Source organism: Cricetulus griseus, chromosome 3, assembly GCF_003668045.3.
Source record: "Cricetulus griseus strain 17A/GY chromosome 3, alternate assembly CriGri-PICRH-1.0, whole genome shotgun sequence".
Classification (NCBI taxonomy): Eukaryota; Metazoa; Chordata; class Mammalia; order Rodentia; family Cricetidae; genus Cricetulus; species Cricetulus griseus.
This window is the reverse complement of record NC_048596.1, coordinates 129,570,046-129,593,688: the sequence shown is the minus strand read 5'-3', so window position 1 is coordinate 129,593,688 and position 23,643 is coordinate 129,570,046. Positions and strand designations below refer to the sequence as shown.

At 41.1% G+C, this 23,643-nt stretch overlaps 2 protein-coding genes across 9 annotated transcripts in view; one reads left to right on the top strand and one right to left on the bottom strand.

Annotated features, from left to right (window-relative positions):
- Nucleotides 1-1,733, bottom strand: part of Lrrc28 (leucine rich repeat containing 28) — a 123,616-nt gene extending 121,883 nt beyond the window's left edge. For all 3 annotated transcript variants that reach the window (XM_027408117.2, XM_027408119.2, XM_027408118.2), the window contains exon 1: nucleotides 1,614-1,733. The gene's annotated coding sequence lies outside the window, so the exon portion shown is untranslated. The remainder of the gene's footprint in view (nucleotides 1-1,613) is intronic.
- Nucleotides 1,734-8,037: 6,304 nt separating this feature from the next.
- Ttc23 (tetratricopeptide repeat domain 23) overlaps nucleotides 8,038-23,643 on the top strand; it is a 74,073-nt gene continuing 58,467 nt past the window's right edge. For 2 of the 6 annotated variants that reach the window (XM_027408123.2, XM_027408122.2), the window contains exons 1-2: nucleotides 8,038-8,463; nucleotides 11,660-11,813. In XM_027408123.2, the coding sequence (XP_027263924.1) occupies nucleotides 11,660-11,813 (154 nt within the window). In that variant the 5' untranslated portion in view covers nucleotides 8,038-8,463. The remainder of the gene's footprint in view (nucleotides 8,464-11,659; nucleotides 11,814-23,643) is intronic. The other 4 variants (XR_004769152.1, XM_027408124.2, XM_027408126.2 and 1 more) reach the window with 4 other exon arrangements.

Here is a 23,643-nt window from a genome sequence, read left to right as displayed (position 1 = left end):
TACACATAATTGCATATCTCCATCCTGGGCATGTCCTAATAAATAAACCCTTTAGCAATTCCTTATTGAGAAAATCAAAGTCTTACAAAGCTTTCAGAGCTCTTGACCATCGGGCCCAACCTGCCTGTCCAGCCTCCTCTGCCACATTCACCAAGTTCCTGGACTCTCTTAATCCTAGGAACTGCCAAACTCCTCCAAGCACTTGCTGCTCTCCTTTTGGCCTGGAAATTGCCTCTTCCTCCTCACAGATTTCAACATAAAACTCACTTCCGTGTCCCAAACTAATGATTTCCTTCTTGGTTTTCTTTCAGAGCAAGCCAGTTGTTCAGTTTTTACAATTTGCAAGGTAGGTAGGTAGGTAGGTAGGTAGGTAGGTAGATAGATACTGTAGACAAGTCTGTAAAATCCCGAGGGTAGAGAGATACTGCTGTTTCTTCATATTTGCATGGCTGCATAATACTTCAGTAACAAATACTTTTAGCTTTCAAGCAAATAATAACTGGATGAAATCAAAACAGCTGTTCCAAGTTTGACTTTTCGTCTATGCATTAAGAGCACTCATAGACTCTAAACTTGCTAATGGCCCTAAGGATCTTATCCTCACAATGAAGCAATACAGCAGACAATTAATCCACTTCACAGATGAGGTACAGTGTCACAAACACAATGGGGGGATGTGTGTCCTAACCTTACCTTACCTATAACACAGTCTTTTACAAATGTAAAATGTAGCCAGTGTGTCATCATTATGAGATACACAAAGATTACACAAATGGAAGGCTTTCCATTTGCAAAGTAAAACTACATCCAAAATCTCCATTCACTGTAACCAAATGGCTTTCTGAAGGCTCCAGCTGGAACTGGCTGCCTCAAACGCATCATTAGGTTCTGCTGAATGCATCTTGCTACAAAGACAGATTGGGAAGTAAGGTTCATAAAAATGAAATAAAAAAGCTTTTAAAATCAATAAGGCTCCTGTTTTTCCAATATGCACTCATTGGTAATACAGCCTTTCAAAGGTTAGTTTCCCTGCCTCTTTCAACTTCATCACCTCCTGCCTACAGTTAATGGTAAATTCTGTAGTTAGTATTAACTCTGTACAGCAGCATCTTCAGTTTTCTGAAAGTCCAACATCAGTCTTTTAGCAGAAACAATCTCCCAGCTTAAGAAAATTCCCCATTTTTAAGCATTATTATTTTAAAGAATAGTCCCTGACTTCGCAGTTCTTGATTTGATAAAATACACAACCTGACTTCGTAACGCTGGAGATGAGGGTCTTAGAACCCGTACAATGTAAGCAATTGCAAAAGGCTGTTTTCTCCCTGAGAAAAGCTACCAGAGATCTTTGTTTTGCCCGAGTTAGTTCGATCAGCATTAGTCATGAGAATCCGGCAGCACGGAGCCCAGGGGCTGGGATTCAGAGACTCGATGATACCGGGATACCCGGGTACCAGGGGCCACGGAGGACACAGCAGCCATGGGAACCCAAGGCCGGACAGTCCGCGCTCCTTCTCGCAGAGGCCCGGACGCTTCTGGGGAGACAGGAATGAAGCGTCCCAGCCAGGAGCCGAGCCAGTGCCCTCGACCTGTGAGCCTGGAGACGGGACACTCACCTCGGCGCCCGCTGACCGGCGCTTGGTGGCCCAGGCTGCGCTGGAAGGCAGTCCAGGGATAGAGAGGGAGGGCGGGGCCAAGAGGGCGGGGCCTGCGGAGGGGCGGGCCTCACTAACGAGAGTAAGGGGTCGGGGGAGAAGTGGCCCGGAGAACGAAACATCACGAGAGTTCGCCTCAGCTCTCGCTGTCTCATGATAGGTGGAACGGGAGGCTCATTTTCAGAGCCAGGCGTCTATTGGCTGAGAGCCCGACTTCCTCCGGGGTCCGGGCCATGGCTCTGCGCTGGCTTCCGGCTCCAGCTTAGGACTGGCTGTCAAGAAAGTGGCGTTTGTGCTTGGCATTTTGGTGGGTGGCTTAGCCAGCGGAAGCCTCGGGAGCCGCCGGTAACTGACCTGTGTTTTCGTTCACACATCCATTCCGCTCTCAGCCCCTCATTGGCGGATGCTAACAGTAACCGAGCGACGATATAGCGGGCATCGTGCTGAGAGCTGTAACAGCAATCTGACATGTAGACAGAAGCCGTCCGGCTTACGTAAATCGAGTCAACAAGAAGAACTAAGCACTGGATCTAGGGTCTCAGAACGCTCCCTGAAAGGTGCCAAGTACAGTCTCTACCCTTCAGACCGGCGGGCCCAGGCATGGTGGTGTAGGCTGGCACCCGATGCTCTGGAGGTGGACACAGATCAGGAGTCAGGCCAACCTTAGCTACGTGAGACACTGTCCCATAAATAGAAATAAAACAACACACACACACACACACACACACACACACACACACACACACACACGCTGTAGTGTGAGGGAAAAACAAAAACAAAAAAATAAAACTAAGGACAACCACAACCTAGTGAAGTAATGTGGCAGTTCCTAACACGGCTATGGCAGGCAGTCCGTACAAACCGCTTCAAGACGAAAAACCTGATTGTTGTGAAGGAGCAAGTGTGCAGCCCGTTACTCTGAGGCTGAGGCAGGCGGATCACACGCTGAAGGCAAACCTAGCGAGCTAATGAGACCCCTATCTCAAGTATTCTAAAAAGAAGCGCAGCTACATAGCTCAGTAGGGGTACTAAATTCAGTCCCCAGTACCAGGGAAGAAAATAAAAAGTTTTGTTGTTGTTTTGTCTGTTTGCCTTTTGTTTTAAGACAGGGTTTCTCTGTGTAACTGTCCTGGCTGCCCAGGAACTACCTCTATAGACCAGGCTGGCCTTGAACTAACAGAGACACGCCCACCTCAGCCTCCTGACTGCTGGGATTACAGGTGTGTACCTCTGCCTGACAAGTAAAACATTTTTTAAAATGCGCACATTGATGAAAGAACTTTCTTCCTCTCTCTCTCTCTCTGATCACTCTCTCTCCCTCCCTCCCTCTCTCCCTCCCTCCCTCCCTCCTCCCTCCCTCCCTCCTCCCTCCCTCTCTCTCTCTCTCTCTCTTCCTTCCTTCCTTTCTTTTTTTGAGACAGAGTTTCATTGTGTAGCCTTGTCTGCCCTGGAACTTGCTCTGTAGACCAGACCAGGCTAGCCTCAAACTCACAGAGATTTGCTTGCCTCTGCCTCCCAAATTCTGGGATTAAAGGCCTGTACCATCAAAGCCTAGTAACAACTTTCTATCTTTAAAACTTCCTCTAAGATTTACTCTTTATCGTTTGACAAACCTCACTCATGTATGTGATGTGTTTTGATCAACTCCATACCCCCATTAAAACTTATTTTTTATCTTTAAAAAAATGGCATGTATTAATTTGCATAGGAACATCTTGTTAAGCATTCTCAATTTTTTTGTTTGTTTGCTTGGTTGGTTTTTCCAGATAGGGTTTCTCTGTGTAGCCCTGGAACTCACTCTGTAAGCCAGGTTGGCCTCAAACTTAGAGATCTACCTGCCTCTGCCTCCCAAGTGCTGGAATCAAGGCATGTGCCACCACCCAAATCACCCTTAACCGTTATAAATATATATATATATATATCTGTATATATATATATATATATATATATTTAAATTAGAAGAAGATTGTTTTACATGTCAATCCCAGTTCCCTCTCCCTCTCCTCCTCCCTACCCCCGGCTAACACCCTACCTATCCCATACCCTTTCTGCTTCCCAGGGAGGGTGAGGTCTTCCACAGGGGTCTTCAGAGTCTGTCATATCCTTTGGGATAGGGCCTAGCCCCTCCCCCTTGTGTCTTGGCTCAGGGATTATCCCTCTATGTGGGATGGGCTCCCAGTGTCCATTCCTATGCTAGGGATAAGTACTGATCTACTACAAGAGGCCCCATAGATTTCCGAGGCCTCCTCACTGACACCCACGTTCATGGGGTCTGGATCATTTCCGTGCTGGTTTCCCAGCTATCAGTCTGGGGGACCAAGAGCTCCCCATTGTTAGGTCAGCTGTTTCTGTGGGTTTCACCAGCCTGGTCTTGGCCCCTTTGCTCATCACTCCTCCTTCTCTGCAACTGGATTCCAGTTCAGTTCAGTGTTTAGCTGTGGGTGTCTGCACCCTCAACCTTTAAATGAACTACTTTTATGATAGTGAAATAACTCTTAGAAATGAATAGCTTAGAAAGCAGTTAAATAAAAATAACAGTTCAAAAGTAAGATATGAGTTAAAATAAAACAAAGTATCTATTATTCAATCTAGTCTTCAGGAGTTACTGGAGTATATGGCATAGTATATATCCTACTTTATTAAAACCTTTGGGGGGTTAAAATAAGAAAAGCTACAGTTAATATAAAATCAAAAATCCTTGGAGCATTAAGGATCAACTCCAATAATAAGACTCACCATTCTCTCTGACCTGGTCAGAGAGAGGATGCAGTGGATGGTAATTAACACAACTCACAACTGATCAAAAAAGTATCTATAGCATGCTAGCCACAAATGGGACACCCCCAAGTCTCCCTAGCCTCCAGGCTCGGAGACCATCGCAGAAGAGGGAGCAGAAAGGTTCGAGAGCCAGAGGTCAGGGAGGAGCAGAACAAAACTGTGTCTTCTGAATGCAACAGGCCTTCTGCATCCATTTGTGTGAATGGCAACTGTGGTGCAGGATCAAGCCAGTCAACATTTTAACATGGAGGAGGAAGGGGTTCACCAGCCCCACCCCCCACCCCCAACTGAGGAGCTATGAACAGTTGGTGGCTTCTCGGGGAGGGAGAGTTGGCTTTCTTTAAAGATGTGACCCTTGATAGGTAGACCTTCTAGTGGCTGGCCCCATGAGCATATGAGCAGGGCATATTGGACTCCATTGGTTATTAAAAAGAAGACGAGGGGGAGAAAACAAGGGAGTGGATCTGGGAGGGATTGGGGGAGGAGTGGAGCGTGAATTTGGTCAAAATGGATTGTATGACGTTCTCAAAGAGTAAAAATATCCTAGATATCTTTCTCTGGGATCTATGCTAATAAGTATAATCCTCAACCCTCCTCAAGGGAATTTCTCTTGGCATCTCATGAAGACCATTATAGAAAATCCCTAGCAATCCAAATGTAGAGACACAACCAATACATCTATCACACAACTCCTAAGGCTCAGGGATCACTGTGAAAGGGGGCAGAAAGATTGTAAAAGCCTGAGGAACAGGACGTTTGTTGCGAAACGGTGTCTCCTAGAAGTGTCAGAAACTGCATCCATAAAATCTCACTGAAATGTGTGCCTAAACATAACCTGAATGAGGACTGCACCAATAGCCATGCTGATATCAGCTAGGAAAAGCTCAGGGGGCCTCAACAGTATGCAAAGAACTACAGGCAACTAAAGAGTGCTGAGATTGGGAGAATAGTATTTCCCAGAACAGCACACCAATTTGCTGATCTAATACCAAATGGGACGGACGGACACACACACACACACACACACACACACACACACACACACACACACACGGGGTGTGCACATGTAAAAATAAGTTTTAAAAGGCCATGAATTTTAAAGAAAGCAAGGGAGGGGTACATAAGAGACTTGGTCAGAACAAAAGAAAAGGGAAAAATATGTAATTATAATCTTTATGTATGTATTTATATATAATATATTTACAGTCACAAAAAAGATTATTAGTAGAAAAGCATTTTTCCCAAGAAGTTATTTTTTATTAGTTCAAATTAGAAACAAGCCTGCATATACCCAAAAGAAGCACATTCATATAACAAGGACATATGTTCAACCATGTTCATAGCAGCATTATTTGTAATAGCCAGAAACTGGAAGCAGCCTAGATGCCCCTCAACCGAAGAGTGGATAGAGAAATTGTGGTACATTTACACAATGGAGTACTACTCAGCAGAAAAAAACAATGGAATCTTGAAATTTGCAGGAAAATGGATGGAACTCGAAGAAACCATTCTGAGCGAGGTAACCCAATCACAAAAAGACAAACATGATATGTACTCACTCATATGTGGACCTGCTTTATGATACATAGTAGTGACCATGCTTTATCAGAGCTGTTTTTAATGATGTTGCTCAGAATGGTTTCCTCCCAGATGATGACTGAGAAACTAATTTAAAAAAAAATGGTGCCAAGTACCACAAGAGTAACAGATCTGTGCTGTTTTCTGGGATTCTGTTTTTTACTTTGTTGTTGTTGTTGTTGTTGCTTGTTTGTTTTTTGTTTTTGTTTGTTCTTTGTTTTTTTAAAATGGAATGTGCTGGATGTCTCTACAATTTTGTTCAAAGGACTGCAGAACCTGGAAAAGCTGTTGCTGCTATTGATGCATAACATATTGCCATTATTGCTCTTTTTATATAAATATAAATATATATATGCTAATTGAAACTCAAATATGTGATGAATCTAAGTTTCAGTGAGTGCTCACCTGTGCATGCAATTTTGATTTCATCTTTAGTAAGTAGTAAAGTTATATGCTTGCCAAAAAAAAAATAAATGACACACTGGAAGACAAATGTCACACAATTTCAATTTTATGTGTAACCTAGAAATGATGAACTTATGGGAACAGAGAGCAGAATTGTGGCTATTAGGCTTCAATGTGGGTCTTTTAACAATGGGGAAATGATTGGTTTAAGGATATAAAACTGCAGTTGGACAAGAGGCATGGACTCTGTGATGTCTTGAGGTCTACTGAGAGCATGATAAATATGGTTGATAACAATATGCTATATTTTAAAAGTTGTGAGATAGTATACTTTAAGTGTTCTCAAAACAAAAATGATGAATATGTGTGATATAACATGTTAATTGGTTTAATTTAGCCATGCCATTGTGAACATACTGTATTCTGTATCATAATTGTGCATGACTTTATTTATGAACTAAATAAATGAATGGAAAAAAAGTTAATTTTTACATACAAAGGATTTTTTACATACATTGTACCAGTAGCTGTCACATGTATGCAAAAAGACAGAATGAGATGTAGCATTAAAACCAGTGAGGTGAATTAGTAATGGCCAAATTCCCTGTTCTTAAACAAAAATTAACAAGTTGTGTGTAAGACTCCTTGAGTATCCCATCTAACAGTTACACAGGAATGGAATTTGTCTAGATAGAAAATGTGACAAGAATAACATCCAGTACTATGTACTAAAAGTGGCAGAACAAAGAAGTTAGAGTATTTAATGTGACATAATTGTATAATTATTGTCTTTGTGAAATTTGTAACACAGATTAATTAAAATATACCTTAATACATAAAAAAGATTTAAAATTCTGTAACTATTCTATTAAAACGGGCTTAAAATAAAAAAAAAAAGAAACAAGCCTGCTTTACATGTCAATCCCTTCTCCCCCTCCCTCCCCTCTTACCCCCACCCCCCACCAGCCCGTCAACCCATCCTCCCTCTGCTCCCCAGGGAAGGTAAGGCCCTCCATGAGGGAATCCCCAAAGTCTGTCATATCATCCTGGGCAAGGCCTAGTCCCTCCCCCATATGTCCAGGCTGAGAGAGCATTCCTCCTCGTGGAATGGGCTCCCAAAGTCCTTTCTTACACCAGTGATAAATACTGATCTACTACCAGAGGCCCCATAGAGTGCCACAGCCTCCAAGAAAAACATTTTTAAGTTACATCAGCTTCTTAATTTTTGTGTTTCATTTTAAGAGAGAAATATTTTTGGCATACGGTCCAAAAGTTGCTAGTGAAAAATGAATCATTTTAAAATAGCTTTTACTTCTCCAAATTGATGTTAAAATTTCCATGTTGATAATGTATAATCACTTTTAGAAGTACACTCAGTTTGTGGAGTACCGATTTATACATTTTTACTGGACTTAAAACAGAAGGAGATACTCTAAAAGGATGTTTTGTTTTGTTTTTTACAACCCGTGTCAACTTTTAACTTCAGCAAGTCAGCGATATCACTTTAAGAAAGTTCCAAGGAAAAGCTGCAACGCGATCTAAAATTCCCACCTCTGGCTCCCAAGGATTGGGTTACACAGTTTGACAAAATTCTCTTCTCCACTCCCTATTGGTGAAGGCTCTATCATTCATTCTTTGGCCTGGAGTTTTGAGGCAGACAGGGTTGCTTTATGGAAAAAGGCTGTTGTGTTTAGGATGAAACTGCTCTATTCAGACTTGTTTATGGTTATCAGGCTGTAGAATCACCAGACTGATCCAGAGAGGCAAGACTGGCAAAGCAGACGATCAAGGGAACTGTGGAAAGGAAACGGAGTTTCTCTCCATCGGACTGGGTAAACCGACAAAGGAATTTACAACAAAGTTGGAGATACTGAGAGTTAAAGAAACTTTTCAGGTTGCTCTTGCTTTGTTGTTTTGCTAGTTTTAAGGGAACGTCGAGAGTAAACACTGTCGCCATCTGAGGGGGCAGGAAGAGGAGTTTTCAGAGTCCTTTTCTCTTTAGAATGAAGTTGGAAACACGATCCCCAGGTTATCAGTGGAGTTTTGCAAGGTAAACAAGATTAATTGTAGATTATTTTTCCTTCAAGAAAATGTGCTTTGCTGCTATCGTTGCTTTAATGTGGATTTAGTCATTTTATATTGTAATTTTTAAATGTGTATTTGTGTCTGTGCATTATAACAGATGAAATAAATAAGGCATCTATTTAGAGGAGAAAAATCACAATTGACTCAAATTGGGCAATGTTGTCCCAACCCTCGGGACGACAACCTAGGGCAAGATATCCAGGGAGGGAAATGGAGACAAGAGATGCAAGAGAATGACCACAAGACAGGATTCTGTTCAAGTGGCAAATTTTATTTTTCCCAGGCTAGCTTATATAGTCAGTATAGTGGGGTAAAGGGGAGGGGGAGAAGAAGCCAAGAGCCAGGTGTTAGTTCAAGCAGGATGTTAGAAAACTATAGAAGGAGGATGTTGGCAGGGTGAAAAGTTCATGGGTGGTAGGGTGAGGGAGGGTTACCTAGGTAAGTGGTGGGGTGAGGGAGGGTTGCTTAGGTAAGTGGGCCTGTGGTTGGAACAAAGGATTGACATCTGGATCATGTTGTTCTTTCTGGGTGCTCATGCTTCCAGAAGCCATTTATAATCAAAACACAGTTCTATAACTGTGTGGCCTGCCAAGTTTGGCCTAAAGGTTCATGCCAAGCTGTATGGCTCCCAACAAGGCAAATATTTGCAAAGTGGGAAACTGAGGGATGGATTTGCCTATGACCAAGCCAAACATAATTTGGTACATGCAACAGCATCAGCAAGCAGATGAATTCTCCCCAGAAAGAAATATGGTGTTTATATTTTCAGTAAAGATATTTAATTAATGTTATAAACTTCAGGAATATATTAGAATAACTGTTTCTTGCATTAACACTCTTAGTTCGCTATAAGGACATAAAACAATAAAACTACAGAAGATCATACCAAGGCTCTGGGCAAATGGGGCTCAGAGATTTTCAGTGAAAGAGTCCACCTACTTTCAATGTGCAGTGACCATGACAGATGCTAGGAGCTTCAGGGAGATCATCAAGGTGTTAGTACCTGTTCTCGAATGTTCACTAGGGAGGGAAGAAGGGAAGTGGCACCCCACAGTAGGGCTGCAGCCTGGGCAGAGCTGGCTGTGACTGCAGCAGGAGGTTCATTGAGAGCCTCCATCAAAGTGCCAACAATGCTTTATTTTGTAAAAAGAGCAGGAAGTTACACGAAGAGCCAGTCACTAGTAGAGTTGAGTTGACTTGTAGATTTTCAGTATGAAAACTGGTGTTGCAGCTTGATTGCACCAAGGCAAAGGCCAGAGCTCAACAATAAACTGGCATAGAGGTCTGCCTCCAGGTGTCTTGAGATATTTCACATAAGTATCTTTCTTTACCCTTATTGATTTACGTAAATCCTGATACATTTCCTTGTGGCCTTTGAAAAGCATTGAGCAATTTTAACTTGGCACCATGAATGTATATTTTCAGGTGTGGTGGTTGTGGCAGAATTAGGACAGTAAAGGTGATTTTTATTCCCACTTGATTTATTCTTTCCTTGAATGTGTTTTTCATGTTTATACTTAACTGATCTAAAGGAATCTCTACCCCACATCCAAAAACCACAAAAAGCCACTACAGGAAGTGTCACTTGAGCTATGTCTGGGACAAAACTCTGTTCTCCGTATGCTCGTTAAGCTGTTGTGGTACCCTAGAACTTCTGCTCAGATGAAGGGCCATCTCCTGCAAAAGAGTGAAGTGCTTCAGGACATTATCTTCAGCCTTGCACCAAAACTTACTCAAAGAATCTGAAACTCACATATCCTAAGATATCCAACAGTAGCTCCTTTTTCTTAGTTAGAAAAAAAAATGTTTAAAACAAGGAGTTCCCTTACATCTCCATAGAGGCAAATAATATGCTTTGAACGTTTTCATCACTTTAATTTTATTTCCTCCTCCATCCCCTTTATCCTTCCATATATCCAATTTCCCTGTTTATTTTCATGCCCCTTTCTCTCCTACTTTCTACACAGGAGAGGAAACATGCTGTATTTGCCTTTGTGAGACTGGCTTCTTTCTCTTAACATGCTCTTCGGTCCCATCCATTTCCCTGCAGATGGCATAATTTCATTCTTTATATCTGAATAAAACTGTTGCATACCTTTTCTTCATTGGCTGGTTCTTTTCAGGGCACCCATGCTGCTTCCATGACTTGCTCTTGCAGTTCAACAGACCCAGTTTACAGGTGTCTCTATAGGAAGCTAACCCATCACTGATTCCAAACTAGAAAGGAGAGAAGGGGGAATCTCTAGCTTAGAAACAGCTCTGACACAAGGTTGCCTTCTCACGGGCCATGTCCAATACCCAGCAAGCATTATCTACTTAAGTCCCTTAAATAGCACAGACCTCAGGATGTTAGAGAAGCAAAAGAAATGTGACAATATAAAAGTGACTTGTGCCACTTTTGGGCAGTAACAGTGAAAAACGCTCCTATATCCATTCCAATCTTTCTCAGCGTCTCCATGATTCCTGTTGATGTCCGAAGAAGCCTTTATCTCCATAGAATGGACATTCCCACCACCTGCTCCATCCTTTAAACAGCTTTTCCCCTGAGGATTTTGGCAATCCTTATGAACAATATCAAGAAAAATAATGGAAGGATACTTATGCGGTGAATTTGACTTTTAAACTAAATGCAATTTTAAGGGCTAGAAATGTTATTCAGTGGTAGAGAGATTGCCTAGCATGCATGAGGCCCTATGTTCAATTCGCAAGTAGGGGTTTAATTACTATAGCAGTGTTTCTACTATTTGGATCTTGTGTTAAAATTTATAGATAATATTTTTAGCGAATTATGTTTCTAAGAACAAACTCCAATTCCACAAGGAATGTGATGATGGCTCTATCCCAGAGAAAGGGATTGACATAAAAGACATGAAATTTCATCTACAATGCAATTTGTAACTTTAAGGTCCAATGGGTCATCGGATATATATATATATATATATATATATATATATATATATATATATATCCATTCCAAGATCTGTGTTAGCCAAGATTCTCCATGATTGTGGTGATGCCACAATCCGTTTATCCATTTTGGAGTTCACAGACACTTGGAATACTTGAAATATTTAGCTGTTACGACCAACTCTTCTAGGAGGATGTGTTTAAGCTTTTGTGTAGATATATTCTTCAGCTGTGTTGTATTTTCCTACAAGTAGATGCGTGCTGTGAGTCACATAGTAACTCTGTGCCTAACTTTTGGAGGAAGTATCACAGCTGTTTTCCAAGACAACCACACTACTTCACATTCTCACCAGGAGTGTGTGAGCTTTCTGGCTTCTCCATGTCCTTACCACCGCTTCTTATGTTCAGGTTTGTTATTGTTCTCAAAATTTGGTGACTGTGAATGAGTAGCTCCTTGTGATTTTGATAATGGTTAATGGGATTAACCATATATGCTTTTTAGCTATCCATTTATTTTCCTTGTTTAAAAAAGTTTCTATTCAAATATCTGACCTAATTTTCAATTGGGTGGTCATATTGTCATTGAATTGTAAATACTCTTTACATATTCCCTCATACTTTAAATTTAGCATTTAACTCTGAAGCATCAAGATGTCAATGTTAAAAAAAGAAAAGAAAAAGAAATTTAAAAAGCTGGGTGGTGGTGGCACACGCCTTTAATCCCAGCACTCAGGAGGCAGAGGCAGGCAGATCTCTGTGAGTTCAAGACCAGTCTGGTCTACAAGAGCTAGTTCCAGGACAGCCTTCAAAGCCACAAAAACCCTGTCTCAAAAAAAAAAAAAAAAAAAAAAAAAAAAAAAAACGGAATAAAAAGAGAGAGAGAGAAAAGGAAAGATGTCAGTGTTGATGATGTCCAGCTAATCTGTCTTTCCTTCTCTCACTTGTACTTTAGAGTTGTATCCAGGGAACCCAAGCTCATGACCATTTATTCCAGTGTTTGGTCGGAGTTTTGTAGTTTTAGCTCTCAGGTTTAGGTCTCTGCTATACTTGGGGTTAATTTTTTATGTATGGTGTGAAGTTCATCGTCCTTCTTTGCATGTGCCTCTCCAGTTTTAGCATCATTTATTGAAAAGACTGTTCTTTCTGCCATTGAAATATCTTGGCATCTTTAGGGGATCGGGGAATACACAAGTCTCTCAGTTTGATCACTGACACTGGCAAAAAAAAAAAAAAAAAAAGGGTGACCATGTAAGTCATGTAAGTCAGGGTTAACTTTGGAAGTCTTTTCTTGGCCTTATGCCAGTGCCATGCCAGTTTGCTATGCTTTATCCCTGCTTCAACTGAGCTATGTTGGACAAACTAAAATTGTACATCTAAACTAAAAACTAAACACCACATGTTGTACAAGGTGATTTTTTAAAGAACTTTTTGTTCTTTATTTTTGAGTTTGAGATTGTATTTTAATCACAATATTTCTTCCTTGCCTTTCTTCCCTCAAAACCCTCCCGCACAACCCTTACTGCTCTCCTCCATATGCATATGTAAATTACATATATATATATATATATATATATATATATATATATATTCCTAAAAATAACCTGTTGCATCCATATAATGCTTGTACATTTTCAGGGCTGACTCTTTGGTCCTGGACTACTAATTGGTATGCCCTTCCTCTCTGGCTCCCAGCTTTCCTCAGTTGCCTGTGCAGTACTTTGTGCAGTCCTGAGGCCTCATAGGCTTGTCCCCATCCAGTTTGGTGTGTTTGTCGATGACTTCCTCAAAAGCTGTTTTGATACACCTGCAGCTTATATGGTGATTACCACAATCAAGCCGACTCACATAACCATCTGGCATAATTACTATGTTTACCTGATGTCAAGGATCTAGGACATTGTTTTCTGTAGTCACCATGCTGGTCATGACAGCTTGAGGATGCAGAACTGGCATTTTCCCTCTACAACAGTGTTTGATTACCATGCATTGGTTAGGGTCTCTTGTTTTGTTGTTTTTGTTTTGTTTTGCTTTGTTTCTGTGTAGTCCAGGCTAAGTGTAAACTCCTGGTCCTCCTGATTTACCTTCCTAAGTTTTGCTATTACAGATCTTTGCTACCATACCTGGCCAGCTTCTGTTTTGGAGACAAGGTTTCTCTGCGTATCTCTGAATGTCCCGCAGAACTCACTCTGAGGACCAGGATGGCCTTGAACTCACAGATTCGCCTGCCTCTGACTCCCACGTGCTGGGATTAAAGGCGTGTGCCACCACACCTGGCTTCTGGCTGGCTTTTTATAGTTTTTATATTAATACTAACTTTTAAATTTTCAAGTATGAATTACCTAGATTTCTCTTTTTTAGAGATTGTTTAATCTAGTTTGAGTTTCTTGCACTTCCATATGAACTTAAGTACAAAATCTTCAGTTTCCGCAAGGAAAAAAGACCACTAATATTTTGATAGGAATTATTTTGAATCTACAGATCAGTGAGAACACTGTGAAGCCTCTCATCCATGAATGTGGAGTGTTTCTCCATATAGCTAAGCTTTCTTTAATTTCCTTAATTTTCAGCGCATGTCTGAAAATTAGTTACTTTCACATAGCAATAATTAAATACCTGACAGAAATTGCTTAAAAGACCAAAGAGGTTTGCCCGCTGGGTTCATGGTTTCAGTCCACTGTAGGAACATGAAGGGACTCCTCATATGGCAGCAGATAGGAAGCAGAGAAAACAGGCTGGAATCCAGGGTGGTTATAGCCTTAAAGCCCACCCCTTGGTGGCCTGTTTTCACCACTCATACCACACCCACCTTCTAAAAGCTCCACAGTCTTCAAAATAGCCTGGGGACCTAGCATTCGAATATGAACCCATGGGCATCATTTCAGATTCAAACCATAGTATTCTTACTTCATTACATTTATTCATAAGGTGGTTTTTGTTTGTTTCTGTTTTGTATTTTTTTTATTGTTAATAGCCCACATTTCCTTAATTTCATTTTCAGGTTATATGTCGTTAGCATATATAAATATAATCTTTGAAGTCCTAGCACTCAGGAACCTGAGGCACAGCTCAGGTCCCAGTGAGAGACCATGTCCCAAGACAAACAACAATGAAAAACAAGGTGGATAACTCAGAGGAATGACACCTGAGGCTTACCTCTGGCCTCCAGGAGCACATAGAACTGCTCATATAAGATGGAGGTGAGGAGGGAGAGAGAAACAAACACGCCAGTGGCGTGGAGGTGCTTACAGGCAATCCAGCACTTGGAAGGCAGATCTGAGGATCAATACAAATTTAAGCCCAACCTGCTTGACAGAGTTTCATTCCAGGCCAACCAGGGCTGTGTAGTTACTTGCTTTTGAACAAATATATACAACAAAAGGTAAGAATAGAAACAATGGGAGAGAGAAGGAATGTAGCTTATTTCTGTGTAGCCTTTGAACTTACTGAACATGTTTAACAAGGCTAGTAGGAGTTTTCTTATTCATTGTCCCTGGATTCCTTATCTTCTGCATACAGGGTCACACCATAATAAAGTTGTTTCTTCCTTTCCAATCTGCATGCCTTTAATTGTCTTGCCTAGTTACTACGATCAGAATACAATCTTGAATACAGGTGTTAAGAGAAAACATCCCTTTCTTGTTTCCTGTCAGAAGAGGAAAGTATTCAGATACTCACCATATTAGCTTGTCAGGCATGAAGGCAAATATCTGTTGACAGAAGTTTCTGTCCTGCCGGGTCCCACAGCCCTTCAGTCCCAAATAAACACACAGGGGATAATATTAATTATAAACTGTTTGGCTGATGGCTCAGGCTTCTTATTGGCAAGCTCTTTCTCTTTCTTAATTATTAACCCATTTCTATTAATCCATTTATCTCCATGTGATCTTGGCTTACCAGTTATGCCTGGGTCTCTTGCTTCCTTGGCAGCTACATGGCATCTCCCTGACTCTGCCTACTACCTTTCTCTGTCCCTGTTTGGATTCCCCACCTGCCTAAATCCTGTCTGTCCATTGGCTGAAACAGCTTTATTCATCAACCAATAAGAGAAACATATATTCACAGATATATATACAGAAGGACATCCCCCATCATAGTCTCAGTATGTGGGAGATATGAGCAGGAGAATGGTCGAGGCCAGACTGGACTACATAATAAGATTCTGGACCTAGCCGGGAGGGGTGCAAAGAGACAGAGAGAAACTGGCTGGGTTGGCAAGGTACCACATGCAAGCATGATGCCCTGATTTTGGATCCCCAGCACACATGTAAAAGGCCAGCCGTGGTAGCTCTCTGTATATTCCCAGAGCTGGAGAAGGGGAGGCAAATGTATCCTTCAGTCACTGGTCAATTGTTCTAGCCAATCAAGTTTGAAGTTCAGGAGAGATCTTGTTTCAAAAAATAAGGTGGAAATTGATTCAGGAAGACATGGTACATCAGTCTCTGCCCTCCATATGCACAAGCACACATATGCACACACATTCACACAAACACGTACTTAAACACGTACCTCATATAGATGGCTACAAAGTGGAGTCAGAGATAGGTTGATAAACGGTAGTTTATTGGGGGAAAGTACTCATGCAAGGGAGCCAGTGACCAGGTTTGTACCTGAGCAGGATGGACCCAGAAATGCTTCCTAGCCAGCTTCTTAAACCTTTGTTACATAACTTTGACCATGCCCAAGAAGGCGTGGACAGCGGTACCTCTAATGAGGATTTCTCCCTACAACCTCACACACATAATCACCCACATTTAAAAAGAAAAAAAGAATAAGAAAAAAAATTTTCCCTGAACCTACTTATTGCAATGAAGAAGTGGTTTTCTTCTCTGTGAATATAGTACATAGCTCATGTTTTGTTTTGTTTTGTTTTTTGAGACAAGGTTTTTCTGTGTAGCCCTGGCTGTCCTGGAACTCACTTCATAAACCAGGCTGGCTTCGAATTCACAGAGATCTGCCTGCCTCTGTCCCCTTAAATGCTAGGATTAATGGTGTGCACCACCACTGCCCCAATCATATGTTAACCCAACTTTCCATTCTCTTAATAAACATTTTGGCCACAGTATACGGTCCTTTATCTATGTTACTACATCTGAGGTTCAATATACACTTACAGAAAGATACTGATTTGCTGTGTCTGTTTGTCTGGCTGGCTTCATATCCCGCTTTTCAAAAGGCTCCACTGTTTGTAAGGCCAGTTTTGGTGCTTTTTGTTATGGCTTGGTAGAATTCACTAGTGGAGCTACCTGGGCCTGAATTTGAGTTAATGTAAATATTTTAAATTATTACTCTGGATTTCTTAGGGGTTGATCATATTTTCTGTTTCATTATTTAACCTCAGTGTTTTGTGTTTTTCCATGGTATACCCCAATACCCTATATCTGGGTCAGGTTTTTAAACTAATACACTCCGACACCATCAATCATGATGGTTATCACCTAAGAGCCATTGCACTGAGGTGCTTGCCCTCTTCCCTTAGGCTCCTACACCTTCCCACAAGCCAACACCAAAAAGTTACCAGCAGGAATATTGGGAATCTTCCAAATCCTGTCCTTGCATAATTGCCAGCTATACAGATGAGTGGATCCCCTGATCTTCCAGTTATTAAATATTTTAACATCACCCCTAGGAACTGGAAGACTGAAATCCACTTCAGGCCCCTTCTCACTGGGATCTGAGGCCTATCATGTATTTCAGCACTCTACTAGGCAGGTCTGAAAGAAGGAGTAGCATCCATTGATTAGGTGAGTCTGACTGGCAGTTGCGAGTGCAGACTGAGAAAGGCCTGTGAAGCTGAGCTCAAGGCTGGCAGGGAGAAGGTGGTGTATGGGGCCTGGGCTGATTTCTAACGAAATCTTAAGCCCCAGCTATGGCTGTTACAAAGAAAAGAAAAGCAGCTGATGACAAGCGTGTAGCTCAAAGTAAGTGAACTGAAGAAGAGGTCTTTAAACTAATGGTGTTCCTACAAGGCCCAAGACACACTGAAAATGTGTATTTAAAACAAAGTCACTAATTCAGATCTTCCAAAAGTCAGACAGGTAGCATGGCTTCTGTCATTCAGAAACACATGTTTACTTTGGCAGTTAAACATCTCTGAGGTTAGAATACAGACTACAGGTAATGGAAAGTCACAGGTGATGTGTGAAATAGCAGTGTCCCATAGCCACCAATGCCTTAGATGAAATTTGGGGACTGATTGACATGGGCCAGGAAAACCACACCACTATGTCTGCTATATCTCTCTCACTTCAAAAGAGAGAGACAGACACCACGGAAACCTTCTACTACTCAAGCAGAAAAACAACAACACAGGGGCAATGACAGATGGTGACCACTCCGCAATGCCCAGGAGCCAACTGGGAGCTGAGGTCCCTGGTTAACTAGAGCATTCCCTGGCCTGTAGGGACAGCTACCGTTTTTCCCTGGCTGATTATTGCCTGCATCTAATATTGACAGATGTTCTCAGTTTTCCAAGAAGACAGAAACCTGGGTAACCTAGACCTTTCTATTTGAAATTCCTATTTGCTTGTTTGTTTCAGTTAGCTTACAAATCAACAGGTTTCCTCATATCATTTTTTATGCATGCTTGGGTTTAATTGATTCTCCATTTCACTCCCATCACTCCCCACCCCCCTAACCAGGTGCCCTCCCACCCCCAGTTCCCCAGTTTCTACTTTCATGTTACATGTGTTCTATCACCCTCCCCACCTCTCCCCATCAACAATTCTTCTCCCCCCCACCTCTTGGGCAACTTCTGGTTTCCTGGCTTTACCCACTTCCTCCTAGATGTAGATATTTAACAGTCCCAAGGCTAGGATCCACATACAGGAGGAACATGTAATATTTGTCTTTCTTAGCCTGGGTTACCCCAGTGAATAACATATTTTCCAGTTCCACCCATTTTCCTGCCAAGTTTCATAATTTCAATTTTGTTAGTGGATGAATAACATTCCACTGTGTATACGCACTACCTTTTCATTATCCATTCATTTTTTGATAGACATCTAGGCTGATCCTATTTATAATCCTTGCTGTTGTGACAAGAGCAACAGTAAACATGGATGTGCATGGATGTAGAGTCCTTTGGGTATATTTCTGCCTAGGAGTTATGCAGCTGGGCCATATAGCAGTTCTATTTTTATTTGCTTGGGACCTTTCTAATATTGAAATAATGGCTCAATTCTAACAAAAATATATTAGTAAAAAAAAAATTCATAGCCAGGCGGTGGTGGCACACCCCGTTAATCCCAGCACTTGGGAGGGAGGCAGGGGCTGGCAGATCTCTGTGAGTTTGAGGCCATCCCGGTCTACAGAGTGAGTTCCAGGACAGTCAGAGCTACACAGAGAAATCCTGTCTTGAAAAAAATTGTGTTAGATCCAACCTATGAACACTATGTGTTGAGTATGTATGTATGTATGCATGTATATACATATGTATATATGAATATGTATGTGTGTGTGTGTGTGTTTTGTTGTAAGGAAACAGTATTAAGAGGCAGCATGAAGCAAACCACTTTTTATCATGAAAACAGAAAGAGAGAAACATATTTCAAAGTTTAACATTAGGGTCATGGGTCCAAAATAACAAATATTGAGTGCAAGCCAATAAGATATAGAATTTCACCAAATTATGAAATAATTTGAGTCCTGGTTTTGGCCCTCTGATATTATACAAATAATTTAGCTTCTCTTGGCTTCATTTTCCCCCATTCATAAAATAGGAGTAGCATTAATAAAATAGGATAACACTGTCTGCCCACTGAAAGTACAAAGTAGTAATAAAAGCCATGCGAGATAAAGATGGGAAGCATCAAGCTTTACAGAATTATCAGTTGTTAGTGTTGCTGGAATCCTACAGGTAGTTGGTAATTGTTTTCTCCGCCAACATGGTAAGCCAGATCAAGCCCAATTGAAAAGGTAAAGAACAGGTTTATTTGAGCAAAGCTACTCCCAAGTGAGTTCTCAAGCCCCAGAGATGGAGGCCAGAGAAGCCCCACACCTGAACTAAAGCAGGGAGGTTATAGAGGTTGTAGGTGAGGGGTGATGACATGTCCACCATAAGCTGGATTTGTGCCCAAGTGTGGTCAAAAGCTGGAATGCTTGGGTGGGGACTTGAGCTGCTGGCAACTTCGGGGGAGAAGCTGCCATAGCCACTAAGAATGTGGAACTGGGTTTTTATGCCTTCCCTTTGTTCAGAGATGCTCTGAGAGGATGAGGACAGGGCTGAGAGAGGAGAGAGAGAGAGGAGAGAGGAGAGAGAGAGGAGAGAGAGAAGAGAGGAGAGGAGAGGAGAGGAGAGGAGAGGAGAGAGAGGAAGAGAGGAGAGAGAGAGAGAGTGAGAGGAGAGAGAGAGAGAGAGGAGAGAGAGAGAGAGAGAGAGAGAGAGAGAGAGAGAGAGAGAGAGACTGGGATGGGACTTTCCCGGTCAAGCATGAGCGAGCTGGAGGTTCCAACAGAACAGTGGGGACAATGCAAGTTCTTGAATCTCAGCATCTGAATGATAGTCTAGGCTATTTATGTAGACCAAAATACTTATGGAAACGACCATTTCATTAGCATTTTGTTTTTTTTAAAGGATGTAGGGAACCTCTATCCTAGGGTCTGCAGGCAGGTTGACTCGGCCCCTGAGGACCAAGCAACCATGAGTCTGCTGAGATCGCTGGGCTACTCCCTCCCCCACTCAGGGCAGAGGTGAGCTTCTGTCACTGCCTTGGGCCCAACCTCCACCTGCCCACTCTGGGAACTCCTGTCCTGGGGACTGCAAGCAAATCGACTTGCTCCCCAAGGACAAAGCAACCATGAGTCTGCTGACATCGCTGTGCTAATCCAACTCCCACCCACCTGGAGAGGGAGTGCCTCAGACATGCCTGCACCCACCATGAGACCCATCAGAGTATTGGACCCTCTTGCACCCACCCGAAGAGAACCTTGGACCTGTACACACCAGGAGAGAAAGAGACACCTGCACCCACTGGAAGAAGACATGGGAAGATGACAATATAAGAACACATTCAACAACAGAAAAACCAGTATGACACCACCAGAGTCTAAGGGCTCTACATCAGCAAGACCTGAACATCTCAAAACAGATGAAGCAGAAGAGAACGACCTTAAAAACAACTTAATGAAGATGATAGAGACCCTAAGAGAGGAAATGAGGAAATCCTTCAAAGAAATGGAAGAAAAGACAAACCAAAAATTGCAAGAAACAATTCAAACAGTACAAGGTTTGAAAGCCAAGATACAGATAATAATGATAATAATGATAATGATAATAATAATAATAATAATAATAATAATAATAATAACACAGTCTGAGGGAATGCTGGAATTAGAAAAGATGGGTAAAAGATCAGAAACTACAGATGCAAACATAACCAATAGAATACCAGAGATGGAAGAGAAATCTCAGGTGTTGAAGGTACACTAGCAGAAATACATTCATTGACCAAAGAAAATCTTAACTCCAACAAATCCCAAACACAAAATATCCAAGCAATATGGAACACCATGAAAAGGCCGAACCTAAAAATAATAGGTAAAGAAGAAGGTGTAGAAACCCAACTCAAAGGTGCAGAAAACATATTCAACAAAATCATAGAAGAAAACTTCCCCCACCTAAAGAAAGACATCCCAATGAAAGTACAAGAAGCCTACAGAACATCAAATAAAGTGGACCACAAAAAAGTCCCCTCATCACATAATTAAAACACCAAACATACAGAATAAATAAAGAATATTAAGAGCAGCAAAGGAAAAAGGTCAACTAACATATAAAGGCAAACCTACCAAAATTACACTTGACTTCTCCATGGAAACTCTGAAAGCCAGAAGGTCCTGGGTAGATATTCTACCAACACTAAGAGACCACGTATGCCAGCACAGACAACTATACCCAGCAAAACTTTCAATCACTATAGATGGAGAAAACAAGATATTCCACAACAAAACCAGATTTAAGCAATACATAGCTAATAATCCAGCCCTACAGAAAGTACTGGAAGGAAAACTCCAACCTAAGGAAATTGACTACACTCACAAAAACATAGGCAATAGATAATCCCACTTTACCAAAAGCCAAAACGAAAAAGCAGGGTAAATCCACACACAATACCACCACCACCAACAAATCAAAAACAAACAAAAATTAACACTCAATGGTTCTTAATTTCCCTCAATATTAATGGTCTTAATTCACCTATAAAAAGACACAGGCTAACAGAATGGATACGAAGACAGAATCCATCCTTCTGCTGCATACAAGAAGCACACCTCAATTTCAAAGACAGACATTAGCTCAGAGTAAAGTGTTGGGATAAGATTTTTTCCAAGCAAATGAACCCAAGAAACAAGCTAGTATAGCTATCCTAGATTCTAACAAATTAGAATTCAAACTAAAATCAATCAAAAGAGATGAAGAAGGTCATTTCATAATTACCACAGGAAAAATCCATCAGGAAGAAGTCTCAATTCTGAACATCTATGCCCCAAATACAAAGGCACCCTCGTCCATAAAGGAAAAATTATTAAAACTCAAATCACACATAAGACCTCACACAATTTTAGTAGGATATTTCAACACCCCACTCTCACTACTAGACAGGATCACCAGACAGAAACCTAACAAAGAGACAAAGGAACTACCAGAAGTTATGACCCAACTGGGATTAACAGACATCTATAGAACATTCCATCCAAACACAAAAGAATATACCTTCTTTTCAGCACCACATGGAACCGTCTCTAATCGACCACATACTTGGCAACATAGCAAACCTCAACAGGTACAAAAAATTGGAATAATCCCCTGTGTCATATAAGACCACCAGGCTTTAAAGTTAGAATTCAACAATACAAATTGCAGAAAACTCATGGAAATTGAACAATGTGCAATTGCACCATTCCTGGGTTAAGGAAGAAATAAAGAAATTAAAGACTTCCTAGAATTCAATGAAAATGAAGACACAACATTCCCAAACTTATGAGACACTTTGAAAGCAGTACTAATAGGAAAGTTCATAGCTCTAAGTGCTCACACAAAGAAACTAGAGAATAGTCACACCAGAGAATTGACAGCACAACTGAAAGCTCTAGAACAAATAGAAGCAAATTGCCAGGAAATAATAAACTGAGGGCAGAAAACAATAAAGTGGAAACAAAGAAAACAAAGAATCATGTAACAAAGAGTTGGTTCTTCGAGAAAATCAACAAGATAGACAAACCTTTATCCAAACTAACCAAAAAGCAGAGAGAGAGAACATGCAAATTAGCAAAATCAGAAATGAAAAGGGGGACAAAACAAGGACACTGAAGAAATCCAGAGAATCTTCAGGTCGTACTTTGAAAACCTGTACTCCACAAAATTTGAAAATTTAAAGGAAATGAACAATTTTCTGGATAGATATCACTTACCAAAATTGAATCAAGAATAGATAAGCAACTTAAACAGGCCTATAACCCCTAATGAAATAGAAGCAGTCATCAAAAGTCTCCCAACCAAAAAAAGCCCAGGGCCAGATGGCTTCAGTGAAGAATTCTACCAGAAATTCAAAGAAGAGCTAATACCAATACTCCTCAAATTGTTCCACACAATAGAAGCAGAAGGTTCATTGTCAAACTCTTTTTACGAGGCTACAATTACCTTAGTACCCAAGCTATACAAAGACACAAGAAAGAGAACTACAGACCAATATCCCTCATGAACATTGATGCAAAAATACTCAATAAAATACTGGCAAACCGAATCCAAGAACCTATCAGAAAAACCATCTACTATGATCAAGTAGGTTTCATCCCTGGGATGCAGGGTTGGTTCAACATATGAAAATCTATCAATGTAATCCACCATATAAACAAACTGCAAAAGAAAAGCCATATTATCATCTCACTAGATGCTGAAAAAGCCTTTGACAAAATCCAACACTCCTTTATGTTAAAGATCCTGGAGAGATCAGGGATAACAAGGACATACCTGAATATAATAAAAACAATATACAGTAAACCAACAGCCAACATCAAACTGAGAAACTCAATGTGATTCCTCTAAAATCAGGAACAAGACAAGGCTGTCCACTCTCTTTATATCTCTTCAATATTGTACTTGACATTCTAGCTGGAGCAATAAGACAACAAAAGGAGATCAAGAGGATACAAATTGGAAAGGAGGAAGTCAAAGTTTCACTGTTTGCAGATGATATGGTAGTTTACATAAGTAACCTGAAAAACTCTATCAGGGCTCTCC